This window comes from Pleurodeles waltl, chromosome 4_2 (assembly GCF_031143425.1).
Source record: "Pleurodeles waltl isolate 20211129_DDA chromosome 4_2, aPleWal1.hap1.20221129, whole genome shotgun sequence".
NCBI classification, from domain to species: Eukaryota; Metazoa; Chordata; class Amphibia; order Caudata; family Salamandridae; genus Pleurodeles; species Pleurodeles waltl.
Genome location: NC_090443.1, coordinates 511,008,996 through 511,029,308, shown reverse-complemented (window position 1 = coordinate 511,029,308; position 20,313 = coordinate 511,008,996). Strand labels below are relative to the sequence as shown.

At 45.2% G+C, this 20,313-nt stretch overlaps 1 protein-coding gene across 3 annotated transcripts in view; it reads right to left on the bottom strand.

Moving 5' to 3' along the window:
• The window catches only part of TPR (translocated promoter region, nuclear basket protein), a 920,136-nt gene that overhangs the window by 689,878 nt on the left and 209,945 nt on the right, over nucleotides 1-20,313 (bottom strand). For all 3 annotated transcript variants that reach the window (XM_069232002.1, XM_069232003.1, XM_069232004.1), the window contains exons 20-21: nucleotides 16,345-16,485; nucleotides 13,521-13,698 (exon numbers count right to left, since the gene is read on the bottom strand). In XM_069232002.1, coding sequence (XP_069088103.1) covers nucleotides 13,521-13,698; nucleotides 16,345-16,485 — 319 coding nt within the window. The remainder of the gene's footprint in view (nucleotides 1-13,520; nucleotides 13,699-16,344; nucleotides 16,486-20,313) is intronic.

The window sequence follows — 20,313 nt, the reverse complement described above, 5'->3', positions numbered from 1 at the left end:
AAGGCAGGGTGCATTATAATACATGTGAGGGCATATCTGCATGAACAGATATGACCGTGTGATGCCTAGTTCTATTCCTAGGCATTGAATGTGACCAGTCAGCCATCATAAAGCATGTAACTGGACACTGGTCAGCGCGAGTAACCCAGCTACATGATGGCTGCACAAAATAGTGTTTGGTATCAAAGACCTTGTCTAAATCCATACTGATGCCTGTTTTGGACTTATGACATGTACCCAGAAGGCACCTTAGGGGTCTCCCCTGAAACCTACTAGTTCTCTCGCTCTCCAAAATCAGACACTCTGGCAGGCTGTTTTATCACCTCCGCCAACAGGATGTCTAGTAAATCTGCAAACAAAAGCCAGGAACTTCAAAGTCCCTCCTGCCTCCAGTACACAAACTCCTGCAACCTTCTGCCCTGAGGTCCATTTGGCACCAGGACAGGTGGGAAAATTAGCTATAGAGGAGGCAGGTGTTTCACTGCCCAGAAGGACAAACCTCAAGGGTGGCCAACCTGAGTATTTAGGGGATCCCCTGATACCAGGTCTTCTGATTCGCTGGACGAAAGAAGGACCTGAAGAGCAAGAACTGAGGAGCAACAACTGAGGAGCAAAAACTGACTTAGCCCCCAACCCCTCCGGCCTGCTGTCCTCAACAATCGCACCAAAGAGGACTCATCCTACAGCTGTGCTTCCAAAAGTCTGGAAGGTTCGCAGGCACTTTGTGAAGTAACCAGAAACTCCAGTGGAGTATGAGCGTTTTCCCTGCAAGCACCAAAGACAACTCACAAGGACTCTGGTCCGCCAAAACCAGACCCCAGACAGCACCACTGCACCTATGGCACCTAGCCCGCGCTGAAGTGGGCCAATGGTGCCAGCGTGGTCCCCAGGACCTCCAGAGCCAAAGTCCACCTTGGGTTTGCCAACAGTGGACTTCCCAATGCCACCAGCTGCCTCTTTCTGCATAACCCCACCAACCAAGAGTATCTCCTGCATGCGAACCCAATGCCAAAAAACACTACAGCACCCGAGCACCACAGCCTGTGGAGAAGTGGGCCAACGGTGTCCCTACGTGCTCTAAGATCTCAAGGGTTGAGCCCCCCCTCGTGAGTTACCCGAGACTGACCCCTCCAGTTCATGCTTGCAGCCATTGTCTATCTAGACCAATCTCCACTGAAATTAATTGGACATCCAACACCATAGTAGCTCTGCACCCGGGCCCTCCAGAGCCCCTGGTGATCTGTATGTGTGGCCTTGGACCCTGACCCATACTTATATCAAGTCCAGAAGAACAGTCATGTAAGTCATTGCTAAGTTCCCGTATGCAGTCTGTTTCTTTCCCAGAGGATAACATTAGGGCACCTAAGGCTGAAAAAAACCTCTGCACCAGGATGCTTCAGAGCCTCCCGAAGTGACCTGCTGGTGCTGCCTTGGACCTTGTCACATACTTACCCTAACTCTAGAAGAACAGTCCTGTATGTTGTTAAGTGCCTGAATACAGTAGGTCTTTTCCCCATAGGATAACATTAACACTGCAGAAAATGTCAACTTTTGAAACGTATAAAAATTCATATCACGAAGAGTGCTTACTAGATGATCTTGGTAGATAAATGCATATAAAATAAATAGTTTTTTTTTTAATCAACTGGTGTTGGATTTCTTTATTGAGTATGTATCTCGTTTACTGGCTGTGTGCAATAAATTAACACTGTCGCCTAATGAGCCCAACTGCTTGCCCACTCCACCACAGAATAGAGCTTTTAGGGGTACTATTTTAACCTGTCAGCCACCAATAAGGGTCACCATGGACTATATGCATAGAGTCCTCCTACACTGGTACGCTATACAGATAGCTAGCTTCCTGCACTGTGCTACAAACATGCTTCGACCTCCAGCGCACCCTGGTGTAAGACCATATAGGTCTCACGGATATCAGACTGAAGAGGTAACATGCCAGAAATTAGGTTCAGTAAAAGTTTTAATTAACTTGAAAAAGCAATAGAAACTGCTAGGTTAAGGGGGGGGGGCCCTCGTGCACAGGCTTTAGTCTCTGAAGCAGGCTTAGAGAAAAACCATAGCAGTTCAAAAGGTATATTTCAATGTGTAGCAATCTTATGAAAGATCATGGGAAAACAATGAGACCAACAATTAAATGTAGTGTAAAAGCCTGTAGAAAACCTCAGTCAATGTCAGAAGATAGAGTCACAAATCTTTCCAGAGGGACAGAGGACATTCGCCATAGGCAATTATACAGAAGTGCATATCGGTACATAAAAGCTACTTCACACATATAAAAGGTACTTTCTAGGGCAAATTGACCCTCCCTGACTTAAGAGCCCAGAGTTGCTTGGAATCTTTGAAAGTCCTCAGGATCCAGGCTCGCTTCTGTGAAATGTCGTTGGGGTAATGTAGAATATTTGCCTTTTCTGTAGGGTCACCTTGGATTAATCACCTTTTGCTGGACCATATAATTTTGCTTGCTGTAGAAGTCAAACTTTACCAGTGCTAACGTGCCTGTGCTCCCCCTTAAAATATGGTGAAAGTGACATACCCCCCCCAATACCCCCTTACATTAACTGTCACTAGTGGACTGCAGCACATACAGCGCCACCTACAACAATGACAAAAAATATGACTGCAGGCCTTCAACTTGTTGCCCGGCTGTTTGTTTTAAACTGCAAATTCGACCTGTTAGAAATAACCCCTTTTGACAGGTCAAACCCTTCTTTCCAAGTATTTATAATCTCAGTGAATGCCTTATTGCCTATTAGTAAGGGAGCATGGTATTTAAAAGTAACCATGTCCTTACAGTAGACAATCCCCAAAAACGTCAGTGTAGTAAGGCTCCCTGTTCCTTAGGAAAACACTGGGTCACATTATTACATTTATTAATGCTAATTTTGGTTAGCAAACAGAGAAATAATTAAAGAACTATTTTAAGTAGCTTTTAAAATAAAAATCAATGGTCAAGTTAGATTGTTCAAAATTACGTGAAATGTACTTTTAGAAACCTACCTTTTCCCTGCCTTCCTCCTCGGAAGGCCCATTTGCAATTGTTCATACTTCTGCCAGACAGATATAAGCATCTGCAATGGTACAAAAACTACGTCTTGAGCAGAGAACAAAGGTCCAACTGTGGGGTGGTGGTGTTCCCTTGATAGGAAGACCAATAGGTTTGAGCACAGGAACTGGATTAGCAAAGAAACCTCCCTTGTCACATGCAAATTTTAGCTAACACCTGGACAAGATCCGTCCTTTGTGCCCTCTCACCCTGACCAACATCAGCCTCCCCATCCCTCTCCCCCACCTCCTCCCAGGCACCAGCCAGGCAGACTACAATCACAGCAGCCTTGTGTTTGACATTAGTGTCAAATTCTGCTTTACAGATCTGGGGGGGTTTACACACAACACTGAGGCACACTTGAAAGGCAAGTAAAGAGGATACCAAAACAATTCTTGCATATACATTGTGTGGTTGATGGAAATCCTTCACTGGTCTATCAGACTTCTCTCTCTGGTTTTACTGTGTGAGAAGGGGGGGGAGAAGGGGGGTTCAAGGAGTGGGTGGGGGAGAAGGGGGGTTCCAGAGATTGACCCAAACTGGATTTTAGTGTTCACTGCGGAGGACTCTAGGATTACCTTAGTAGACTTTACACCCAAGTGCTCAGAACCTCAGTTAGGAGCAGTCAAAGACTTCTGTCATCTTGAAAACGCCCAAAGCGGGTAGGATTGTCCCCATGAATTATTCCTCCATTGGTTAGGAGTGCCCAGTAGTCATTTCCACCTACTAGCTCATACGAGGCATAAATATGGCCTCTCCAGCCACCCACTTCAAAACATTCCTGGACCCGAGAAAGGTCAGAAGACTGAATCTGCTCTCTGTGCTCTCTTCCGTGCCCTGAACAAACTAAACTGTCTCTCTTGTTCCCAGGACATAGAGGTGGACTCCAAGGTTTATAAGGCTGATCTGTTAAACCTACAGAGACACAGCAAGCTACAGGAGGCCTGCCCCTGCAACTGCCAAGCTGATCAGTGGCACATCTACTGGACCCTCCTATTTGGCCTCGGTCGGCACACTGTGGGACTCTAAGTGCCCTCACCCTCTCCCCGGAGGTCCTGGGGGCTTTAGAGTTGTATTCCTGTGATAGACTGGGACTTAGAATTAAAGTCAGAAAGTAACCTCTTTGACCAGGCCTAACCTGGTTGGTCCCAGTCTACAACGACCACTAACCATCATGGACACACTTTGCTTCTTGACTTATTGTCAATTGGGGGACCAGAAGTATGTATTTTAAAGTTTTATCGTTTTGTATTCATTAAACTTTACTCTGTAGCCATAGCTACCACAGGGTTGCTCAGGTTTACTTAAGTACCTTTAAAGTTCATCCCGACAAGTGTTGTGATTGTTCCTTCAGATGGGTAGTCAGTCACGGCATATAATCAACATTCTTGCTGTGATGAGCAAGCTTGACTGTCTTCAAGATAAGTATAAGCATGCACTAACTGGTTTACATCATTTAAAAGCAAATATATTTCAGTCTTGTTTAAAAACTAAATATTTAATATTTTACAATCAACATTATGCAATCTTTTCCGCGAAAACGTAATGCTAAATAAATTATTTACTTTGTGTTTGTGGTGCTTGTTACGATGAAAAACTAGCCCAACAGCTGAAAATGTCAAACATGTTTACCGACAGGTTTTTATCATGGGATTTTGATAAATTTTGTGCTTCTGGGGCTGTCTGTTTGCTGTAGCTGGGTAAGTGAAGAGAGGGACTTTCAGTCTTTTGTCGTGCTTTCTATTGCCAGGAGTGTAGGAGGCACCAAGAGATAAGAAATAGGTTACTGTGCATTGTTCTTGCTCAAGTAGCACCCAATAAAACTACTGAAAACTCCCCAGCCATTCCTTTATTCTCAGACTTGTAATTCTGGTTTTAATATTTTAACTTTGCATGAAGAAATGAGCATGCAAAGTATGCCGGTTAAAAACGTTACTACTGGGCGAAGGTATCACGCATAAGATGGGGGCACTTAGCTGCTGTGTGAAGTGGTTTGGAGCTCTGCGCTCCTTGCCTTTAATAGCAGACCTGGGCAGGAATGTCCATATTGACCTGGAGTGAAGTGCTGTGGATGGCAGTGTGAGCAGTTTCGAAGAGCCACGGCTGCTAGAGCATGAGCGCGAGGGAGACAGAAGAAAAAAAGTTGTTCGCTCACATAAATGGTATCATAAATTGTGCAATAATCCATTTAACAGGGGATGGTATCAGCAATCGTGCAACAATCCATTTAACAGGGGCGGTCTGGAAGGCAGTAACAAAACCGACCCAAGGCGTGACCAAAAGCATTTACCAACCTCCTCAAGGGATTACTGAAAAGCAATCCCAGGAAAGAATCAAAGTTGTGGACACGAGATGGGCGTGATTAAAAGCCCATTTAACAGGCCAAATCGCTTACACGCCAAACCTAAAAAGGAAAGACAGACATATCTTGATAGAGGCAATCACTAAAAGGGGTTGGCAATGACCTTAGACCAGAGGGAATCCGCATTGTTTTTAAGAGTTGAAAGCAAGCAGGCCACGGACATTTCTATGTCATAGGCAAAGATTTATACAAGCACACTGCTATGCTACAAGAAGTTAAACGTTTTTCAAATTGATAAAAAAAGCAGTCCAGCAATTAAACAACAAAAGGACTCTGCAGCAGAAGTTTTCATTGCGTTAAAGTCAAAATGGGATATATTTAAGAAGACCAGATAAAAGTTCCACTAGATTAATCTGTCTGGGAGTGTTAGGGTATGAGAAAGAGGAAAAAGGGGTAGAAATATTAACACAAAATAAGAAGTTACTTCGTTACTGTGGGTTTTGACACACTGCCCATAAAATACAAATCAGATAGCACACTGGTAAAAGGGCAACGGCATTAAATAAAAAAAATAAAAAAAAAGGCTAAGTATTCTAATTCTGGGACAAAAACAAAGTTAATCCATGCTAGAGCGCCTTGATCTCACAGCAGTACGCACAAAAACTCAAAACAGCAGACAGGGTGCATACCTGGCAATAGCAGGAGGTACAAAAGCGCTGGGTGAGCTTGAGCAAAACCCAGTGCTTTTAAAATTGGGAAAAGGAATTTTTTGGGACACAAATATTTGCACAGCAATACAAAATGTAAGGCATCCTTCGGGGACACACTGTCACAGCCACAGGGCCCAAGGAAGCCTAGAACAGCAACTCAGGGAGACCAAGAGGTGATGTAGCAAATTAAATCTGAAACGAGTCACCACAAACCTGTCCCTTGCATTAGATAACAAGGGAAGGTATGGCTTCATAACCCAGACAGTTTGTAACAAGAAATTACCCTGAACCATGGATTTCCCAAGCACTGACTGGATGCGTTGCACAGAGTCACAGTCAAAAAACAATTCCATTACCCCTTTCTTCTCCGAGGAAGACAGGAAATGGATATAAAACAATTCTGCCCTCCCTACGCTAAACCGAGTCGCCTTCACATACACTATCCAGGGGTATTTGTATATATAATATATGATCAAGAGAAACAATCTGACAAGATCAACCTGTTAAGCTGAAGGCCTTCCCTAGTCCATAACTTAACCCAAAACAACAATGGCCTGAGAGCTATTAGGTCACTAATATGTCTCAGACCAAACTCCTCGTGAACCGAGAACACCGGTGTTCTGAGTGGGACCCTAAAGATGCACCCTAAACATGTTTACTGCAGTTTGGATCATGTCAACCCGTCTGTAGCCACATACTTCATTGTCATATAACACTTTAGTGGTATACTCAGACTGGAAGAGCCCAACCTCTAAGCAAATCAGACTACTGGCCATGTGTACTTAACCAGATCGCAAGTCTGTCGCTCCTCCAAGGGGTTCCACCTCATATTAGCATCAAATAACCCCTCCAAATAATGGAAGGCTGGAACCTTGACCAAGATGTGATTCTCCACCCTTAAAGATTTGGAGCGTGCGGATCACGGGCCCACTACCAATACATACGATTTGAAAAAATGTACTGCCAGGTCCAAGCTACCCATGTAGGAAGCAAAGCGGTCCAGCGAAGACTGCAGTCCCACCACCATGCCTGCCATAAGCACTGCATCATCAGTGTGCAACAGAACCACTAGCGATCTCTTTTCTACCCTAGGGCTGTTGGCCCGCACAGATTTAAGAGCTTGTTCAAAACCATTGATATAAAGGGAGAATAAAAATGGTGCCAATATGCAGCCCTGAGGAACTTACCTACTAGTGCCAAAATATTCCGTGTGCTTTGCTCCCACAGAATAACTCACCGCAGCAGAGGTACTGGCATGGAGGTTCGAGAGAGGCAAAACAATTTGTGGGTCCGCCCCCCCATCAAAATGATGAAGTCCCAGATCTTACTACGATTTACCCTATAGAATGCAGATGTGAGCTCCATGAACACTATGTGGAGCGAGCTGTGCAACAGTATATTTATGATTATCGATCAGTGCCTCAATTGATATCTAGTCGACATGCCCCTCCAAAAGCGATGGTGGATCTCAGAAAGTATGTTATTTTCATCTGCCTACAAAGAGTATTTAACAAAATCCTCCTTAGAACATTTACAACAGCATCTATAAGCTATATTGGGCGATAGCAATGTGGGTTATTCTTACTCCCTTTCATTAAAATAGGAACAATGATACCCAAGGACCATAAGAGTGGAGCTCCCTCCCTGACTGCAGCTTTCAAAACCAGAGTAAGGACTGGCCCCCAAACATCATTATCCAGGTTTTAGACTTTTCATCCTTGATGTGGTCTCCCTGAACTTTTTGCCTCTGATCCCCAGGATGTTGATGTGTGTTGGACTGATCTTACTGTTTGTTACTCTGGGCACTTTGCCACTGCGAACCAGTGCTAAAGTGCAAGTGCTCCTTTACAAACTGTGTAGGTAATTGGCTTCTCCAGGATTGGCATATTTGATTTACTAGTAAGTCCCTAGTAAAGTGCACTAGAGGTGCCAGGGCCTGTGAATCAAATGCTACTAGTGGGCCTGCAGCACTGGTTTTGCCACCCACATAAGTAGCTCTGTAATTATCTCAGACCTGCCACTGCAGTGTGTGTGTGCAGTTTTAACTGTAAATTCGACTTAGCAAGTGTACCCACTTGCCAGGCCTAAATCTTCCCTTTTCTTAAATGTCAGACACCCCTAAGGTAGGCCTGAGGCAGCCCCAAGGGCAGGGTGCAGTGTATGCTTAAGGTAGGACATATAGTAATATATTTTATATGTCCCGACAGTGAAATATTGCTAAATTAGTTTTTCAGTTTTGCAAGGCCTGTCCCTCTCATAGGTTAACATGGGGGCTACCTTTAAATATGATTAAAGTGTAGATTCCCTTTGGGAGCGGATGGACATGTGGAGTTTGGGGTCTCTGATCTCACAATTTAAAAAAACATCTTTTAGTAAAGTTGATTTTAAGACTGTTTGAAAATGTCACTTTTAGAAAGTGAGCATTTTCTTGCTCATACCATTTTTGTGACTGCCTGTTTGTGGATTCCCTGTCTGGGTCAGTTTGACAGTTGGGTTGCTGCACTTCACACTAGACAGTAACACAAAGGAGGCTGGGGTGTAGCCTGCATATCCTGATGAGCCATCTGTACTAGGAGAGAGGGGAAGAGTGGTCACTCACACCTGAAAGGGCTGTGCCTGCCCTCACACAATGCAGTCTCCAACCCCATGGTGAGTGTCTGGGGCCTGGCCTGGGCAAGCCAAGATTTCACATTCAAGAGAGACTTTACTTTGAAGTAGGCCTACTTCAAAAGGAGAAACTGTGTATAAGAAGGGCACCCAAAACCACAGACTTTAAAACACTTCTGGAAACCAAGAGGAACCTCTGCCTGGAGAAGAGTTGAAGAGGAGCTGCCCTGCCTGTGACTGTGCTTTGTGGAGCTATCCTGCAGTTGCTGTTTCTGCCAGAGTAAGAGGGCAAAGACTGGACTTTGTGTGCCTTCCAGCTTGAGAAGAAATCTCCAAGGGCTTGATTTAAAACTTGCCTCTTGTTGTTTGAAGTCCCAGGGACAGCAAAGACTTCTCTCTGCAAGCACCTGGAGTCTCTGGAGAGACTCCTACTCTGCCCTGTGGTGCCCATCCAGTTCCTGGGACCCTGAAAGGAGAAGCTGGCAGCCTAAAGACAAGGAAATCCACGCACAGAGCGCCGTGCAGAGAAAAGTTTGACGCAACTCCGATTGGCGGCTGAAGAAATGACGCACCATCGGCTCCGCAGCTGAGAAACGACACTCACAGGAAATGCAACCGAAGAATCAACGCACGGATCAGGAGAAACAACATGCAGCATCGCTAACGGAGGCTGGGAGATCACAACCCACGCTGAGGGGTTTTGGATCATCGTGCAGCTGGATTCCCGACTCAAGTACTGCTGGGCGTGAAAAAACGCAAGGCCTGCCCGGACCCGAGAGTGCTGACTGGATCAACGCATCGTTCTCCTATGGAGTGAAGAAACTACATGCCTGACCCAGTGAAAGGGGAAACAACGCACGGTACAGCTCGTGAGTGGAATCAACGCCTCGCAAGCCCTTGACGCACACTCGCCCGTGCAGGATTATTTTTGACGCACCCAAGGTACTTTATCATGCTAACAGCGTTAGTGTGTGTTTGAAACTACTTAGACTTTTTGCATTTTTATTGATAACTTGACGTGTATTGCGGATTTTTGTCGTTTGTCTTGTTTAGATAAATATTTCCTATTTTTCTAAACGGGTGTGGTGTCATTTTGTAGTGTTTTCATTAAGTTACTGTGTGTGTTGGTACAAATACTTTACACCTAGCACTCTGTAGCTTGGCAGAGCAGTAGGCTTAACTTCAAAGGGGGTAAGCAGGGGTTAGCTGAGGGTGATTTTCTTTTACCCTGAATACAGTGAGGGTCCTTGCTTGAACGGGGGTAACCTGACTGTCAACCAAAGACCCCAGTTCTAACACCTGGGAAATACCATCCAGGACAGGGGCTTTGGTACAGGATGGGCCTGCATGGTCTGACAAACTTCCTCAAATGAGAAAACTACATTTTCTTTCTCTGCCTCAAGCATGACTGATGTGCCTCGCCATTAAGAGGTGCAGCATTATAAATGCCCTTAAAATGTTCTACCTTCTACTGCTCTGAAATGTAATGGCAAACTGCTGGACATTCAGGTTTTTAAGGCAGGCACTATTAATCACCACCCCGAATCCACCCCCGACCCCTCCCGCCCCCCACACACACACACAAAAAAAAAAAAAAGAGAACACTGTCTTAGTTCACCACCTTGGGCTAAATCCTTCAAGCAGCCTTGCAAAGTATATACTTTTGATTCATAAGAGCTCTCTTATAGTCTTTCTGGCGTTTAGCAACAAGGTGATTATCTCTACGGGCCGGTTTGAGCCACTTGGAGCAATCTTGGACAAATCATTAGGGGTTATCTGATATGGACCGAATCCCAGGGACAGTAACGCAGACACCTTCTGTGCGATCTGTGCAAATGCAGAAAGGATCCACAGTTTGAGGCACCCACACCCAAACATGTGGTGGTCTCCTGCTGGCATGCTGTAAAGTGTGACTGGTTGAATGCCTTGGGGTCCACAAGCAACCATCTCAGTCTGGCTTGATCAGCGGGGTAATTTCACCCTGTATCACTGAAACTGGCTTAAACCCACCCCTCACTCCCCCAATGGAAAATGACAAGGGGTTATGATCACTAAAATGACTATTATATTAAAAACCTGAAATGAACTAGGACAAAGAAGCAGAAACAAAAATTAAATCTATTATCGACAAACAGCCACTCTCTTTGAATGTCAGAGTACTATGGTGATTAGACGTGTTTGTTAGCTTCTTTAAAGCAAAAACCAAATTGTGAGTAAGAGGATATTAAGCAAGCTACTTTCGGGTGTATGCACAATGTGAAATCCCTCAATCATGCTTCTTGCAGTTGCGTCACCAAAATCTAAATAGCTAGGAGACAGATGACAGTTAAAGTCACCTGCTAGGACAAACTTCTCCTGACCCATGCCCTGTCCTCCAGGGTGTTAATAGCAGAGATTAATCTACGGAGATTAGTTATCCCAGGAGATGGGGCCTTGTATTGTAAAGATTAATCGGAACAATCAGTTTAGAACCTGGTACATCCAGTTTAAGGGCCTGAAACAAATGTGAATCCCAATTAAGGTTTTAATATAACTACATAGCTCTAATGTTACAAAGATAACAAAGTACTCCCTCTTGGCCTTCCCTCATACAGAAGCCACTGCAGGTACAAAATATTTTTTATAAGCTTCGAGTAAGAGGGAATTACCTACTTCCCATGTTTCCTGGAGCCAAATCACCTGGAAGGTCAAACTGCACCCAGGTGCTATCAATGAGCTTTGCGGAATAACCTGTTCCAAGACAACCACAAATCATCACCAATGCAAGAATAGATGTACTGGGCAAGGACCAAGGACGCTACCACACCCAGGGAATATTCCTTCCCAGGGAGTCAGTAACAAGAGTAACTAACTCGGGGGCTCAAATCTGTTAGAGGAGAGGGGACCGCTAAAGAGGATATGGTGTTATCATAACGCCATAACCCACCCTTTATATGTATCCCATGATACATGCAATATTCGTTTTTTTTTAGTTAGTTTTTTTTAAACAAAACAAAGTGTCAAGATATCAGTCATTTTACATGATTTGTTAAGACCAGCCATGGTCAAGATACTTGCTGAAATATGAGAGTTGTTAAAATTAACCACCACACAATCCCCTGCCCATTTTATTATTTTTAATCATCCAGTCCACCCTCCTAACCATTATGATTGAGTCATAAATTTCCATGCCTATGTTCATGTGAATCTTAAACCAATGCACAACCTTATTCTTAGATTACCCAAAGGTTAATGGACTTAGACTATTGTATTGAAGGATCTTCCATAAAACCACCACATAGGGGATGCTTTTTGGGGGCAAGTTCACCACCACCCCACAGCAGGAAAGGGGGGGGCAACTTGTGTGACAGTGACTATAGGGGAGACATAACCCTGACAAGGAGGTACTAAAGGTCAGGATTGTATAGGGACAGCTGGTGATCACCTGTTGGCTGCAGCGATGAAACAACCACCTCCTCCCAGTTAACTGCAGAACACAGAGGCCTCTTTGCACTGCTGGTTCTATGGCCCTCTTCGGCCAGGCGTTTCAAGTCCCTATACAAGACATCTAGGGCTTTCCATTGTAACCCCAACTGCGCAATACTCACTGCAATTAATTCCAGCCTAGAGGAAATTGCCTCCATCTACAAACTCCCCATGCTACTTCCCACCTCAGAAGCGGTCTCCTGCCCTGGTCCACCTGACCGGCAGGCAGAAGGCACAGAGGAGGCTCTGTCTGCACCCCACCCTAACAAAACGAAATAAAAAACGATAAAAAACCGGGTGGGGGAGGGACAGCAGACTGGGAGGACTTGAGAACAGAAGGGCCCACCTTTCTCTTCCCCCAACGCCAACCAATCAGAAAGGATGATCAATAGGCCAGACTTTACCCTTGGCAAGCAAATCCTCTTTACTTTAGAACTGGCGCACAACCAAACAGAGGAGCCACATGTGAACTCAGACTTCTCCGAGGGTAAAGACTGTCAGTTAAGTTTCCCGCAATGTTAGCCCTAAAGCCAAGGGGCGATGGCCTCGCTCCAGCTCTTCCTGGCCCAGGAGGAGCCCACCCAGGCACGGCACACATGCATCCTGTGCCAAAGGGAAGATGCAAACACTTTATATGGCATCACCCGAAGCACCCTCCTTTCAGGCAAGCCCATCCTCGTGAGGCTTCTTGGCTCCTGGCAGCACTAATCAGTAAAATGCATCCCAAATCTATTTCTATCATTTCACATTTAAACCTTTCAGAGTCATCCACTTGGCTGGTAATCAGCAACAGTGTTGAAACTGTGCCTGCCTGCACTGTGACCAAGAGTTCTGTGGACGAATAACAGGAAAAAACTCCTGAATGAGCAGATGAATGAAGGGGAAGGGGTTGCATGCATATTTAAAACCAGGCAGTGCACCATGGGAGAACAAATTATTCTTCAAAAACTAAGAATCTATAAAGTCTACACAAACATTTACACCGTCTTTCTCCAATGTAGACAACCAAAGAAAGTGAGAAATTAATTCTTCGATTCTCACTGCAATTATTCTTCTGTGCTCCAAAATTAGAAGAAAAAAAAACCAATGCTTTGTTTTGTGGGTCACACAAGCCATTTTGCAATTACGGGCCAAAAATTACAAAAACAGCATATAACTAAATGGAAGGCGAGGGGTGGAAGCTGCTAACTCGCTTCAAATGGTGGAGATATTTCTCAGAGAAAAAAAAGAAAAACATTTTTTTTCTATTTAGCCCAAACTATTGTTGGAGAAAATAAATGCACTCAATGTGTAGATCAAAAAAATAAATCTAGTTTTGATAGAATAAGAAAATACTTCTGCAAAACATTGAATAGCTTCCATCGCCGTCAAATACCTTTGCCAGGAGTGTGAGGTGAAGCTTGGTTAGCCTGTGATGCAAGCTGTTCTTCAGTGTTACCCAGCTGCTGCTTCAATGTAGTTATCTCCTTCTGAGCATTCTTTAATAACTCTTTGGTGCTACGGTGAAGGTTTACTTCAGCATCATACTGCTTCCTGCTATCCAACAGCTGAACCTGCAAGACCGAAACAAAAACTGTTTAAAAACTGCTGCAGTAATCAAGACAGTCAACACCACAGGTTCCCAAATAACATGATTGTATTGTAAATGAGAACCCACAAACACAGTAACACCACCCCCTGATATGACGTTCGCAACAGTGTGACAGAGCACTTGAATTACCTTAAAAGCATAAATGCATCTATGCTTCATGGTCATTAATACCACCACTTTGGAAATAAACTATAAAAAAAACGGAGGGCTTTTTCAAGTTTTAAGTAAGAGGTGTGGAAGATGTTCACCCAGAATAGAAAAAATAAGAATAAAAAACAAACAAAGCAAGAACTAGCCTTAGAGAATAAATGGTCATCTAATTTTTCCGACGCGCTTCATATTCTAGATGCAGGTCATCTGATGGTTCCTCCTGGACTTTAGTAGCTGGTTCAGATCGGAATGCTAAACTTTCAGGCTCATACCCAAAACAGACATGTGCACGGTTGATATAGGTAGAGCCAAAGAAGCATGCATTCATTACATACAGTGGGAAATCAATTTGTGAAAGGAAAGCACTGGTGAGTACTCCTAAGATGTGGCGTTTTCACTCTTAATGCCTGGAACGTGTGCTGTGTGGATGTTAGGCCATACTGGCAGTATGACTTTACTGAACATGGTCAAAACTTGTACACAAACCCTATAAGCTAGCTAACTCTGATCTGCTGAAGGAAGCTCTAAAAATGCACATACACCACCCAAAAAAGGTCTACATATATTCTTGTCCTCTAGGTCTAGGAAACACCAATACAAATAACAAATAGTTAAGTGTGTTACCCAGAAAAGATACATTTTGTTGCAGCCTTCCCTAATGTAGCCATCAAGATTTTCATTGAAGTCTTTGGAAGAATATAAAAGGGCTTGGACAAGCCAAATTTGATGTGAGAAGGGATGCGTCGCATGGGTGAACGGACATCATGGAGTGCATTTACATCTGAAAACAGCACTGGAAACAAAAAGGTGGGGGAGAAGGAAAAAAGCTGAAAGTTGGAAAGGTATCTTCACTTAAACAGCCATTGAAGGGCAGACGTGGTTTGAGAATAAAGGTGTTTTTGGGAGGGTTGGGGGTAAACAGAGTTTTTTAAAGATTGGGTCTTGTTAAAACTCTTGGCCTTTTCCCCCACAATCAGACGGCTTATGTACCGTTCCCCCATCTTTAGTAAGAGACTATGTGAGCTTGTTTTAGCTGCTCCAGATGATTTTACTTAAAACCCTACCAATCACTAACAAAAAAAAGAAGAAAGTCCGGATAATTGGTGCAGCTGTTGACATAAAAGACAGGACATTCCATACTTCTGACAACCAAATGGGTTACTTAACAAGACTGACAAATTCTTAAGTAGACTGTTAAGAACAGCAAAATTGGGATGACTAGCAAACACTCGAATTTGAAACCGTCTTTATTATTAGAATATACGTTAAAGCTTATTTGAAAGGCGACCCAGAACCGTCTGGGCACTAAAGAGTTTGACTTAGACACAAGTAGACAGTATGAGAAACTTGTTAGTGTATATGGCAGTCACACATTGAAACTCATTTCTTAAAACCTTGAGTACAGAACCAGTACATGACATGACTATGATAAGGGCTTGCAAAGTGCCTGGGCCACATTTTAGTGTCAATGCGTTAATCTTTAACTACGATTGGTGATACAGTATCAACATAAGACAACTCAAATCATGACTAGATTATGCATGCAATATCCAAAACAAGCAGAAGGCACAGTCATGTAAACGGACATTTATGTGGACCAGCTGGGTTACCTTGCAACTAACTGGAAACAACAAACCCATTGTGAAGAAAAGGATGTCCTCTTTCTTTAGCCTTAATGACTCAACAAGGACACACATGGTTTTAGATATCTGGTCTGTCACAGCTGAACATTTACTAAGGACTTTGAAAATCGGCTGGAATCATGAACATAAGGGAAGTATTTGATACAGCAGACAAATGCACAACCACTCTCCCACCAGCAGCAGAATGCTTTTACTTTATTTTATGGCATCATTTGAATTGCCTTAACATTTCCTCCAGGTTATTACACTGATTTCCTACATCCTTTACTGCACTTTATTCTGAAACTATTGTCAAGAGACTGTCAATATTCTGCTGTGGAGTAAAACTGTAAAATAGGCAAGAAAGGCCCCACTTTCAGTTTGCCTGCTCAAGGTGTTCATGAACCATGCTTTACTTACCAAGAGCCTACAATAAAAATGTATACGTCTGTGTACTGTATGTTGTCCTATATTCAAAAAAGCAAGCTTTCCTTTACTAGCCTTCAATTAGGCAGGAGACTTTACAGCAACATCAAAATCCTTTTCTCCAATGACTACTTTTTTCAAGCTCTTATAGTGGTGCACAATGAGTATTAGCATGGCACAAAAGAGTAAACCACTTCCTTCCCCTGTATAGTCTGTAAAATAAATAAGCTTTATTTTTGCAAGATCAGAGGGTGCGGGCTGTAACAACTAAGGTGTCAATGTTTCAAAGAAACATGTCAGCCCACTACCTTCGTCCAAGTCCTACTTTCACCTCAAAACATTATGCCCAAGATCCAGATTTATCATTGCAGCTGAGACAGCAACATACAACTTCAAAAAAAATAACTTACATCTTGGTTTTTGCTGAGCAAATGTTTCTGCTCCACTTCATGTTCTAGTCTCTTTTTAAGCTGTGCTATCTCCCGCTCCAGCTTCTCAATCTGGTTGTTGTACCGTTGTTTGATATCAGACTCTGATCGTTCCAAAGTCAACTATAGGTAGGAAAAAGTTGGATATATTGGATTCAGATTAGAACATTCACACCAAACAAGCAAGTACAACAGAAGACATTTTCATAAACGCACAGCATATGTATTCAGGCTCTTTGTAGTACAAAAAGGCAGAAGCAAACAAAATCAAAATATTCTGACATATGCAACGTACTGATTGAAGAAAGCTTGTGTTCATGATGTACAAGTTACTTGCCTTCGGTAACGAAATATCTGGTACAGACATATTCTAGTTGCAGAATCCTTACAGTAGAATTGTCCACCAGGCGTCAGACTGGATCCGGAGATTTTTTATTCGCGTCGGTAGGTGGAGTTGGTCGTCTCAGCAGGCGTCGTAGTCTCCATGATGACATCAGGAGTAGTACATAGATGCAGCCTCAGCGCAGTGACGTCATTTTCTTTTCACGACGTTCCACGTCAAAGCGCAGAGCCGCTAAGAACACAGACTGGTGCACCAGAGCTAAGGACCTGATGGGGGAATCCCTCTCCCTATAAATTAGTTCGCAAGTGGAGAGGATGGGTGGGTCGGCAAGAAATATGCAACTAGAATATGTCTCTACCAGATATTTTGTTACCAAAAGTAACTTGTACATCCTGATAGAGACTGACCATATACTCTTATGGCTACCCTGCACTTACAATGTCTAAGGTTTTGCTTAGAGACTGTAGGGGCATAGTGCTCATGCACATATTGCCTCATCTGTGGTATAGTGCACGCTGCCTTAGGGCTGTAAGGCCTGCTAGAGTGGTGACTTGCCTATGCCACAGGCAGTGTGAGGTTGGCATGGCCCTTTGAGGGGAGTGCCATGCCGACCTAGTCATTTTCTCCCCACCAGCAACCACAAGCTGTGGGGCTGTGTGCATATGCTGAGTAAGGGGTCCCTAGGGTGGCATACGACATGCTGCAGCCCTGAGAGACCTTCCCTGGCATCAGGGCCCTTGGTGCCAGTTACAAGGGACTTACCTGAGTGCCAGGGTTGTGCCAATTGTGGAGACAAAGGTACAGTTTAGGGAAAGAACACTGGTGCTGGGGCCTTCTTAGCAGGGTCTCAGCACACTTTCAAATCTTAACTTAGCATCAGCAAAGGAAAAAAGTTAGGGGGTAACCTTGCCAAGGAGGCATTTTACACCATGCAAAAAAAAAAAAAAAAAAATAGAGGCTACTTTCCGACACTTGGATTAAAGGGCCTACCTTAAGGGTGACATACAGGGTCAGAGTGTAGTAGCTCAGACAAAGCCCATCGCTCACCATCTTCAGGAAGAACCTCAAGACGTTGCTCTTCGAATGATCCTCTGTCTGCCCCCGTGCTCTGAGACCCTTACGGGTGAGTAGTTGTGCTCTACAAACTACTATTGATTGACCATGACGTAAGGAAATCCTTATATCTGAGATGGAAGGTGCAGGTACCATTTCGAACAGGCTGCAATGGCAGGCCTGCATTCACAGTTTGCATGGGCCCCCATGAGTGGCACAATACATGCTGCATCCCATGGGGGGGGGGGGGGGGGGGGGGGGGGGGGGGTGGACCCCTGGTGTACCAATGCCCTGCGAACCAAGTACCATATACTAGGGACATACATGGGTGCACCTTTATGCCAATTGCAGGGTGTATACTTTACCTTACAAAAACATTTAGAGGGAGAGGACAGATACTGGGTGTAAGGAAATGCCTCCTTGGCATGGTTACCCCCTGACTTTTTGCCTTTGCTGATGCTATGTTTTGAATTGAAAGTGTGCTGAGGCCTGCTAACCAAGCCCCAGCACCAGTGTTCTTTCCCTAACCTGTACTTTTGATTCCACAATTGGCACACCCTGGTATCCAGGTAAGTCCCTTTTAACTGGTACCCCTGGTACCAAGGGCCCTGATGCCAGGGAAGGTCTCTAAGGGCTGCAGCATATCTTATGCCACCCTGGGGACCCCTCACTCAGCACAGACACACTGCTTACCAGCTTGTGTGTGCTGGTGAGAACAAAACGAGTAAGTCGACATGGCACTCCCCTCAGGGTGCCATGCCAACCTCACACTGCCTATGCAGTATAGATAAGTCACCCCTCTAGTAGGCCTTACAGCCCTAAGGCAGGGTGCACTATACCCTAGGTGAGGGCACCAGTGCATGAGCACTGTGCCCCTACAGTGTCTAAGCCAAACCTTAGACATTGTAAGTGCAGGGTAGCCATAAGAGTATATGGTCTGGGAGTCTGTCCAACACGGACTCCACAGCACCATAATGGCTACACTGAAAACTGGGAAGTTTGGAATCAAACTTCTCAGCACAATAAATGCACACTGATGCCAGTGTACATTTTATTTTAAAATACACCCCAGAGGGCACCTTAGAGGTGCCCCCTGAAACCTAATCCAACTACCCGTGTAGGCTGACTGGTTCTAGCAGCCTGCCACACTCGAGACATGTTGCTGGCCACATGGGGAGAGTGCCTTTGTCACTCTGTGGCCTGTAACAAAGCCTGCACTGGGTGGAGATGCTATCACCTCCCCCAGGCAGGAGCTGTAACACCTGGCGGTGAGCCTCAAAGGCTTACCCCCTTTGTTCCAGCACCACAGGGCACTCCAGCTAGTGGAGTTGCCCGCCCCCTCCGGTCACGGCCCCACTTTTGGCGGCAAGGCCGGAGGAGATAATGAGAATAACAAGGAGGAGTCACTGGCCAGTCAGGACAGCCCCTAAGGTGTCCTGAGCTGAGGTGACTGACTTTTAGAAATCCTCCATCTTGTAGAAGGAGGATTCCCCCAATAGGGATAGGAATGTGACCCCCTCCCCTTGGGAGGAGGCACAAAGAGGGTGTACCCACCCTCAGGGCTAGTAGCCATTGGCTACTAACCCCCCAGACCTAAACACGCCCTTAAATTTAGTATTTAAGGGCTTCCCTGAACCTAAAGATTTAGATTCCTGCCACTTAACGAAGAAGAAGACTGCTGAGCTGAAAACCCCTGCAGAAGAAGAAAGAAGACACCAACTGCTTTGGCCCCAGCCCTACCGGCCTGTCTCCTGCCTTCTAAAGAACCCTGCTCCAGCGACGCTTTCTCCAGGACCAGCGACCTCTGAATCCTCAGAGGACTGCCCTGCTTCAAGAGGAACAAGAAACTCCCGAGGACAGCGGACCTGCTCCAAAAAGACTGCAACTTTGTTACAGAGGAGCAGATTTAAAGACCCCTGCAATCCCCACAAGAAGCGTAAGACTTGCAACACTGCACCCGGCGACCCCGACTCGGCTGGTGGAGAAACAACACCTCAGGGAGGACCCTCCGGCGACTCCGAGACTGAGTAACCAAAGTTGTCCCCCCTGAGCCCCCACAGCGACGCCTGCAGAGGGAATCCCGAGGCTCCCCCTGTCCGCAACTGCCTGACTCTAAAATCCCGACGGCTGGAAAAGACCCTGCACCCGCAGCCCCCAGCACCTGAAGGATCGGAACTTCAGTGCAGGAGTGACCCCCAGGAGGCCCTCTCCCTTGCCCAGGTGGTGGCTACCCCGAGGAGCCCCCCCCCCCTTGCCTGCACCGCTGAAGAGACCCCTTGGTCTCCCATTGAATTCTATTGAGAACCCGACGCTGGTTTACACACTGCACCCGGCCGCCCCCGCACTGCTGAGGGTGTACTTTGTGTGGACTTGTGTCCCCCCCGGTGCCCTACAAAACCCCCCTGGTCTGTCCTCCGAAGACGCAGGTACTTACCTGCTGGCAGACTGGAACCGGGGCACCCCCTTCTCTCCATTAAAGCCTATGCGTTTTGGGCACCACTTTGAACTCTGCACCTGACCGGCCCGGAGCTGCTGGTGTGGTGACTTTGGGGTTG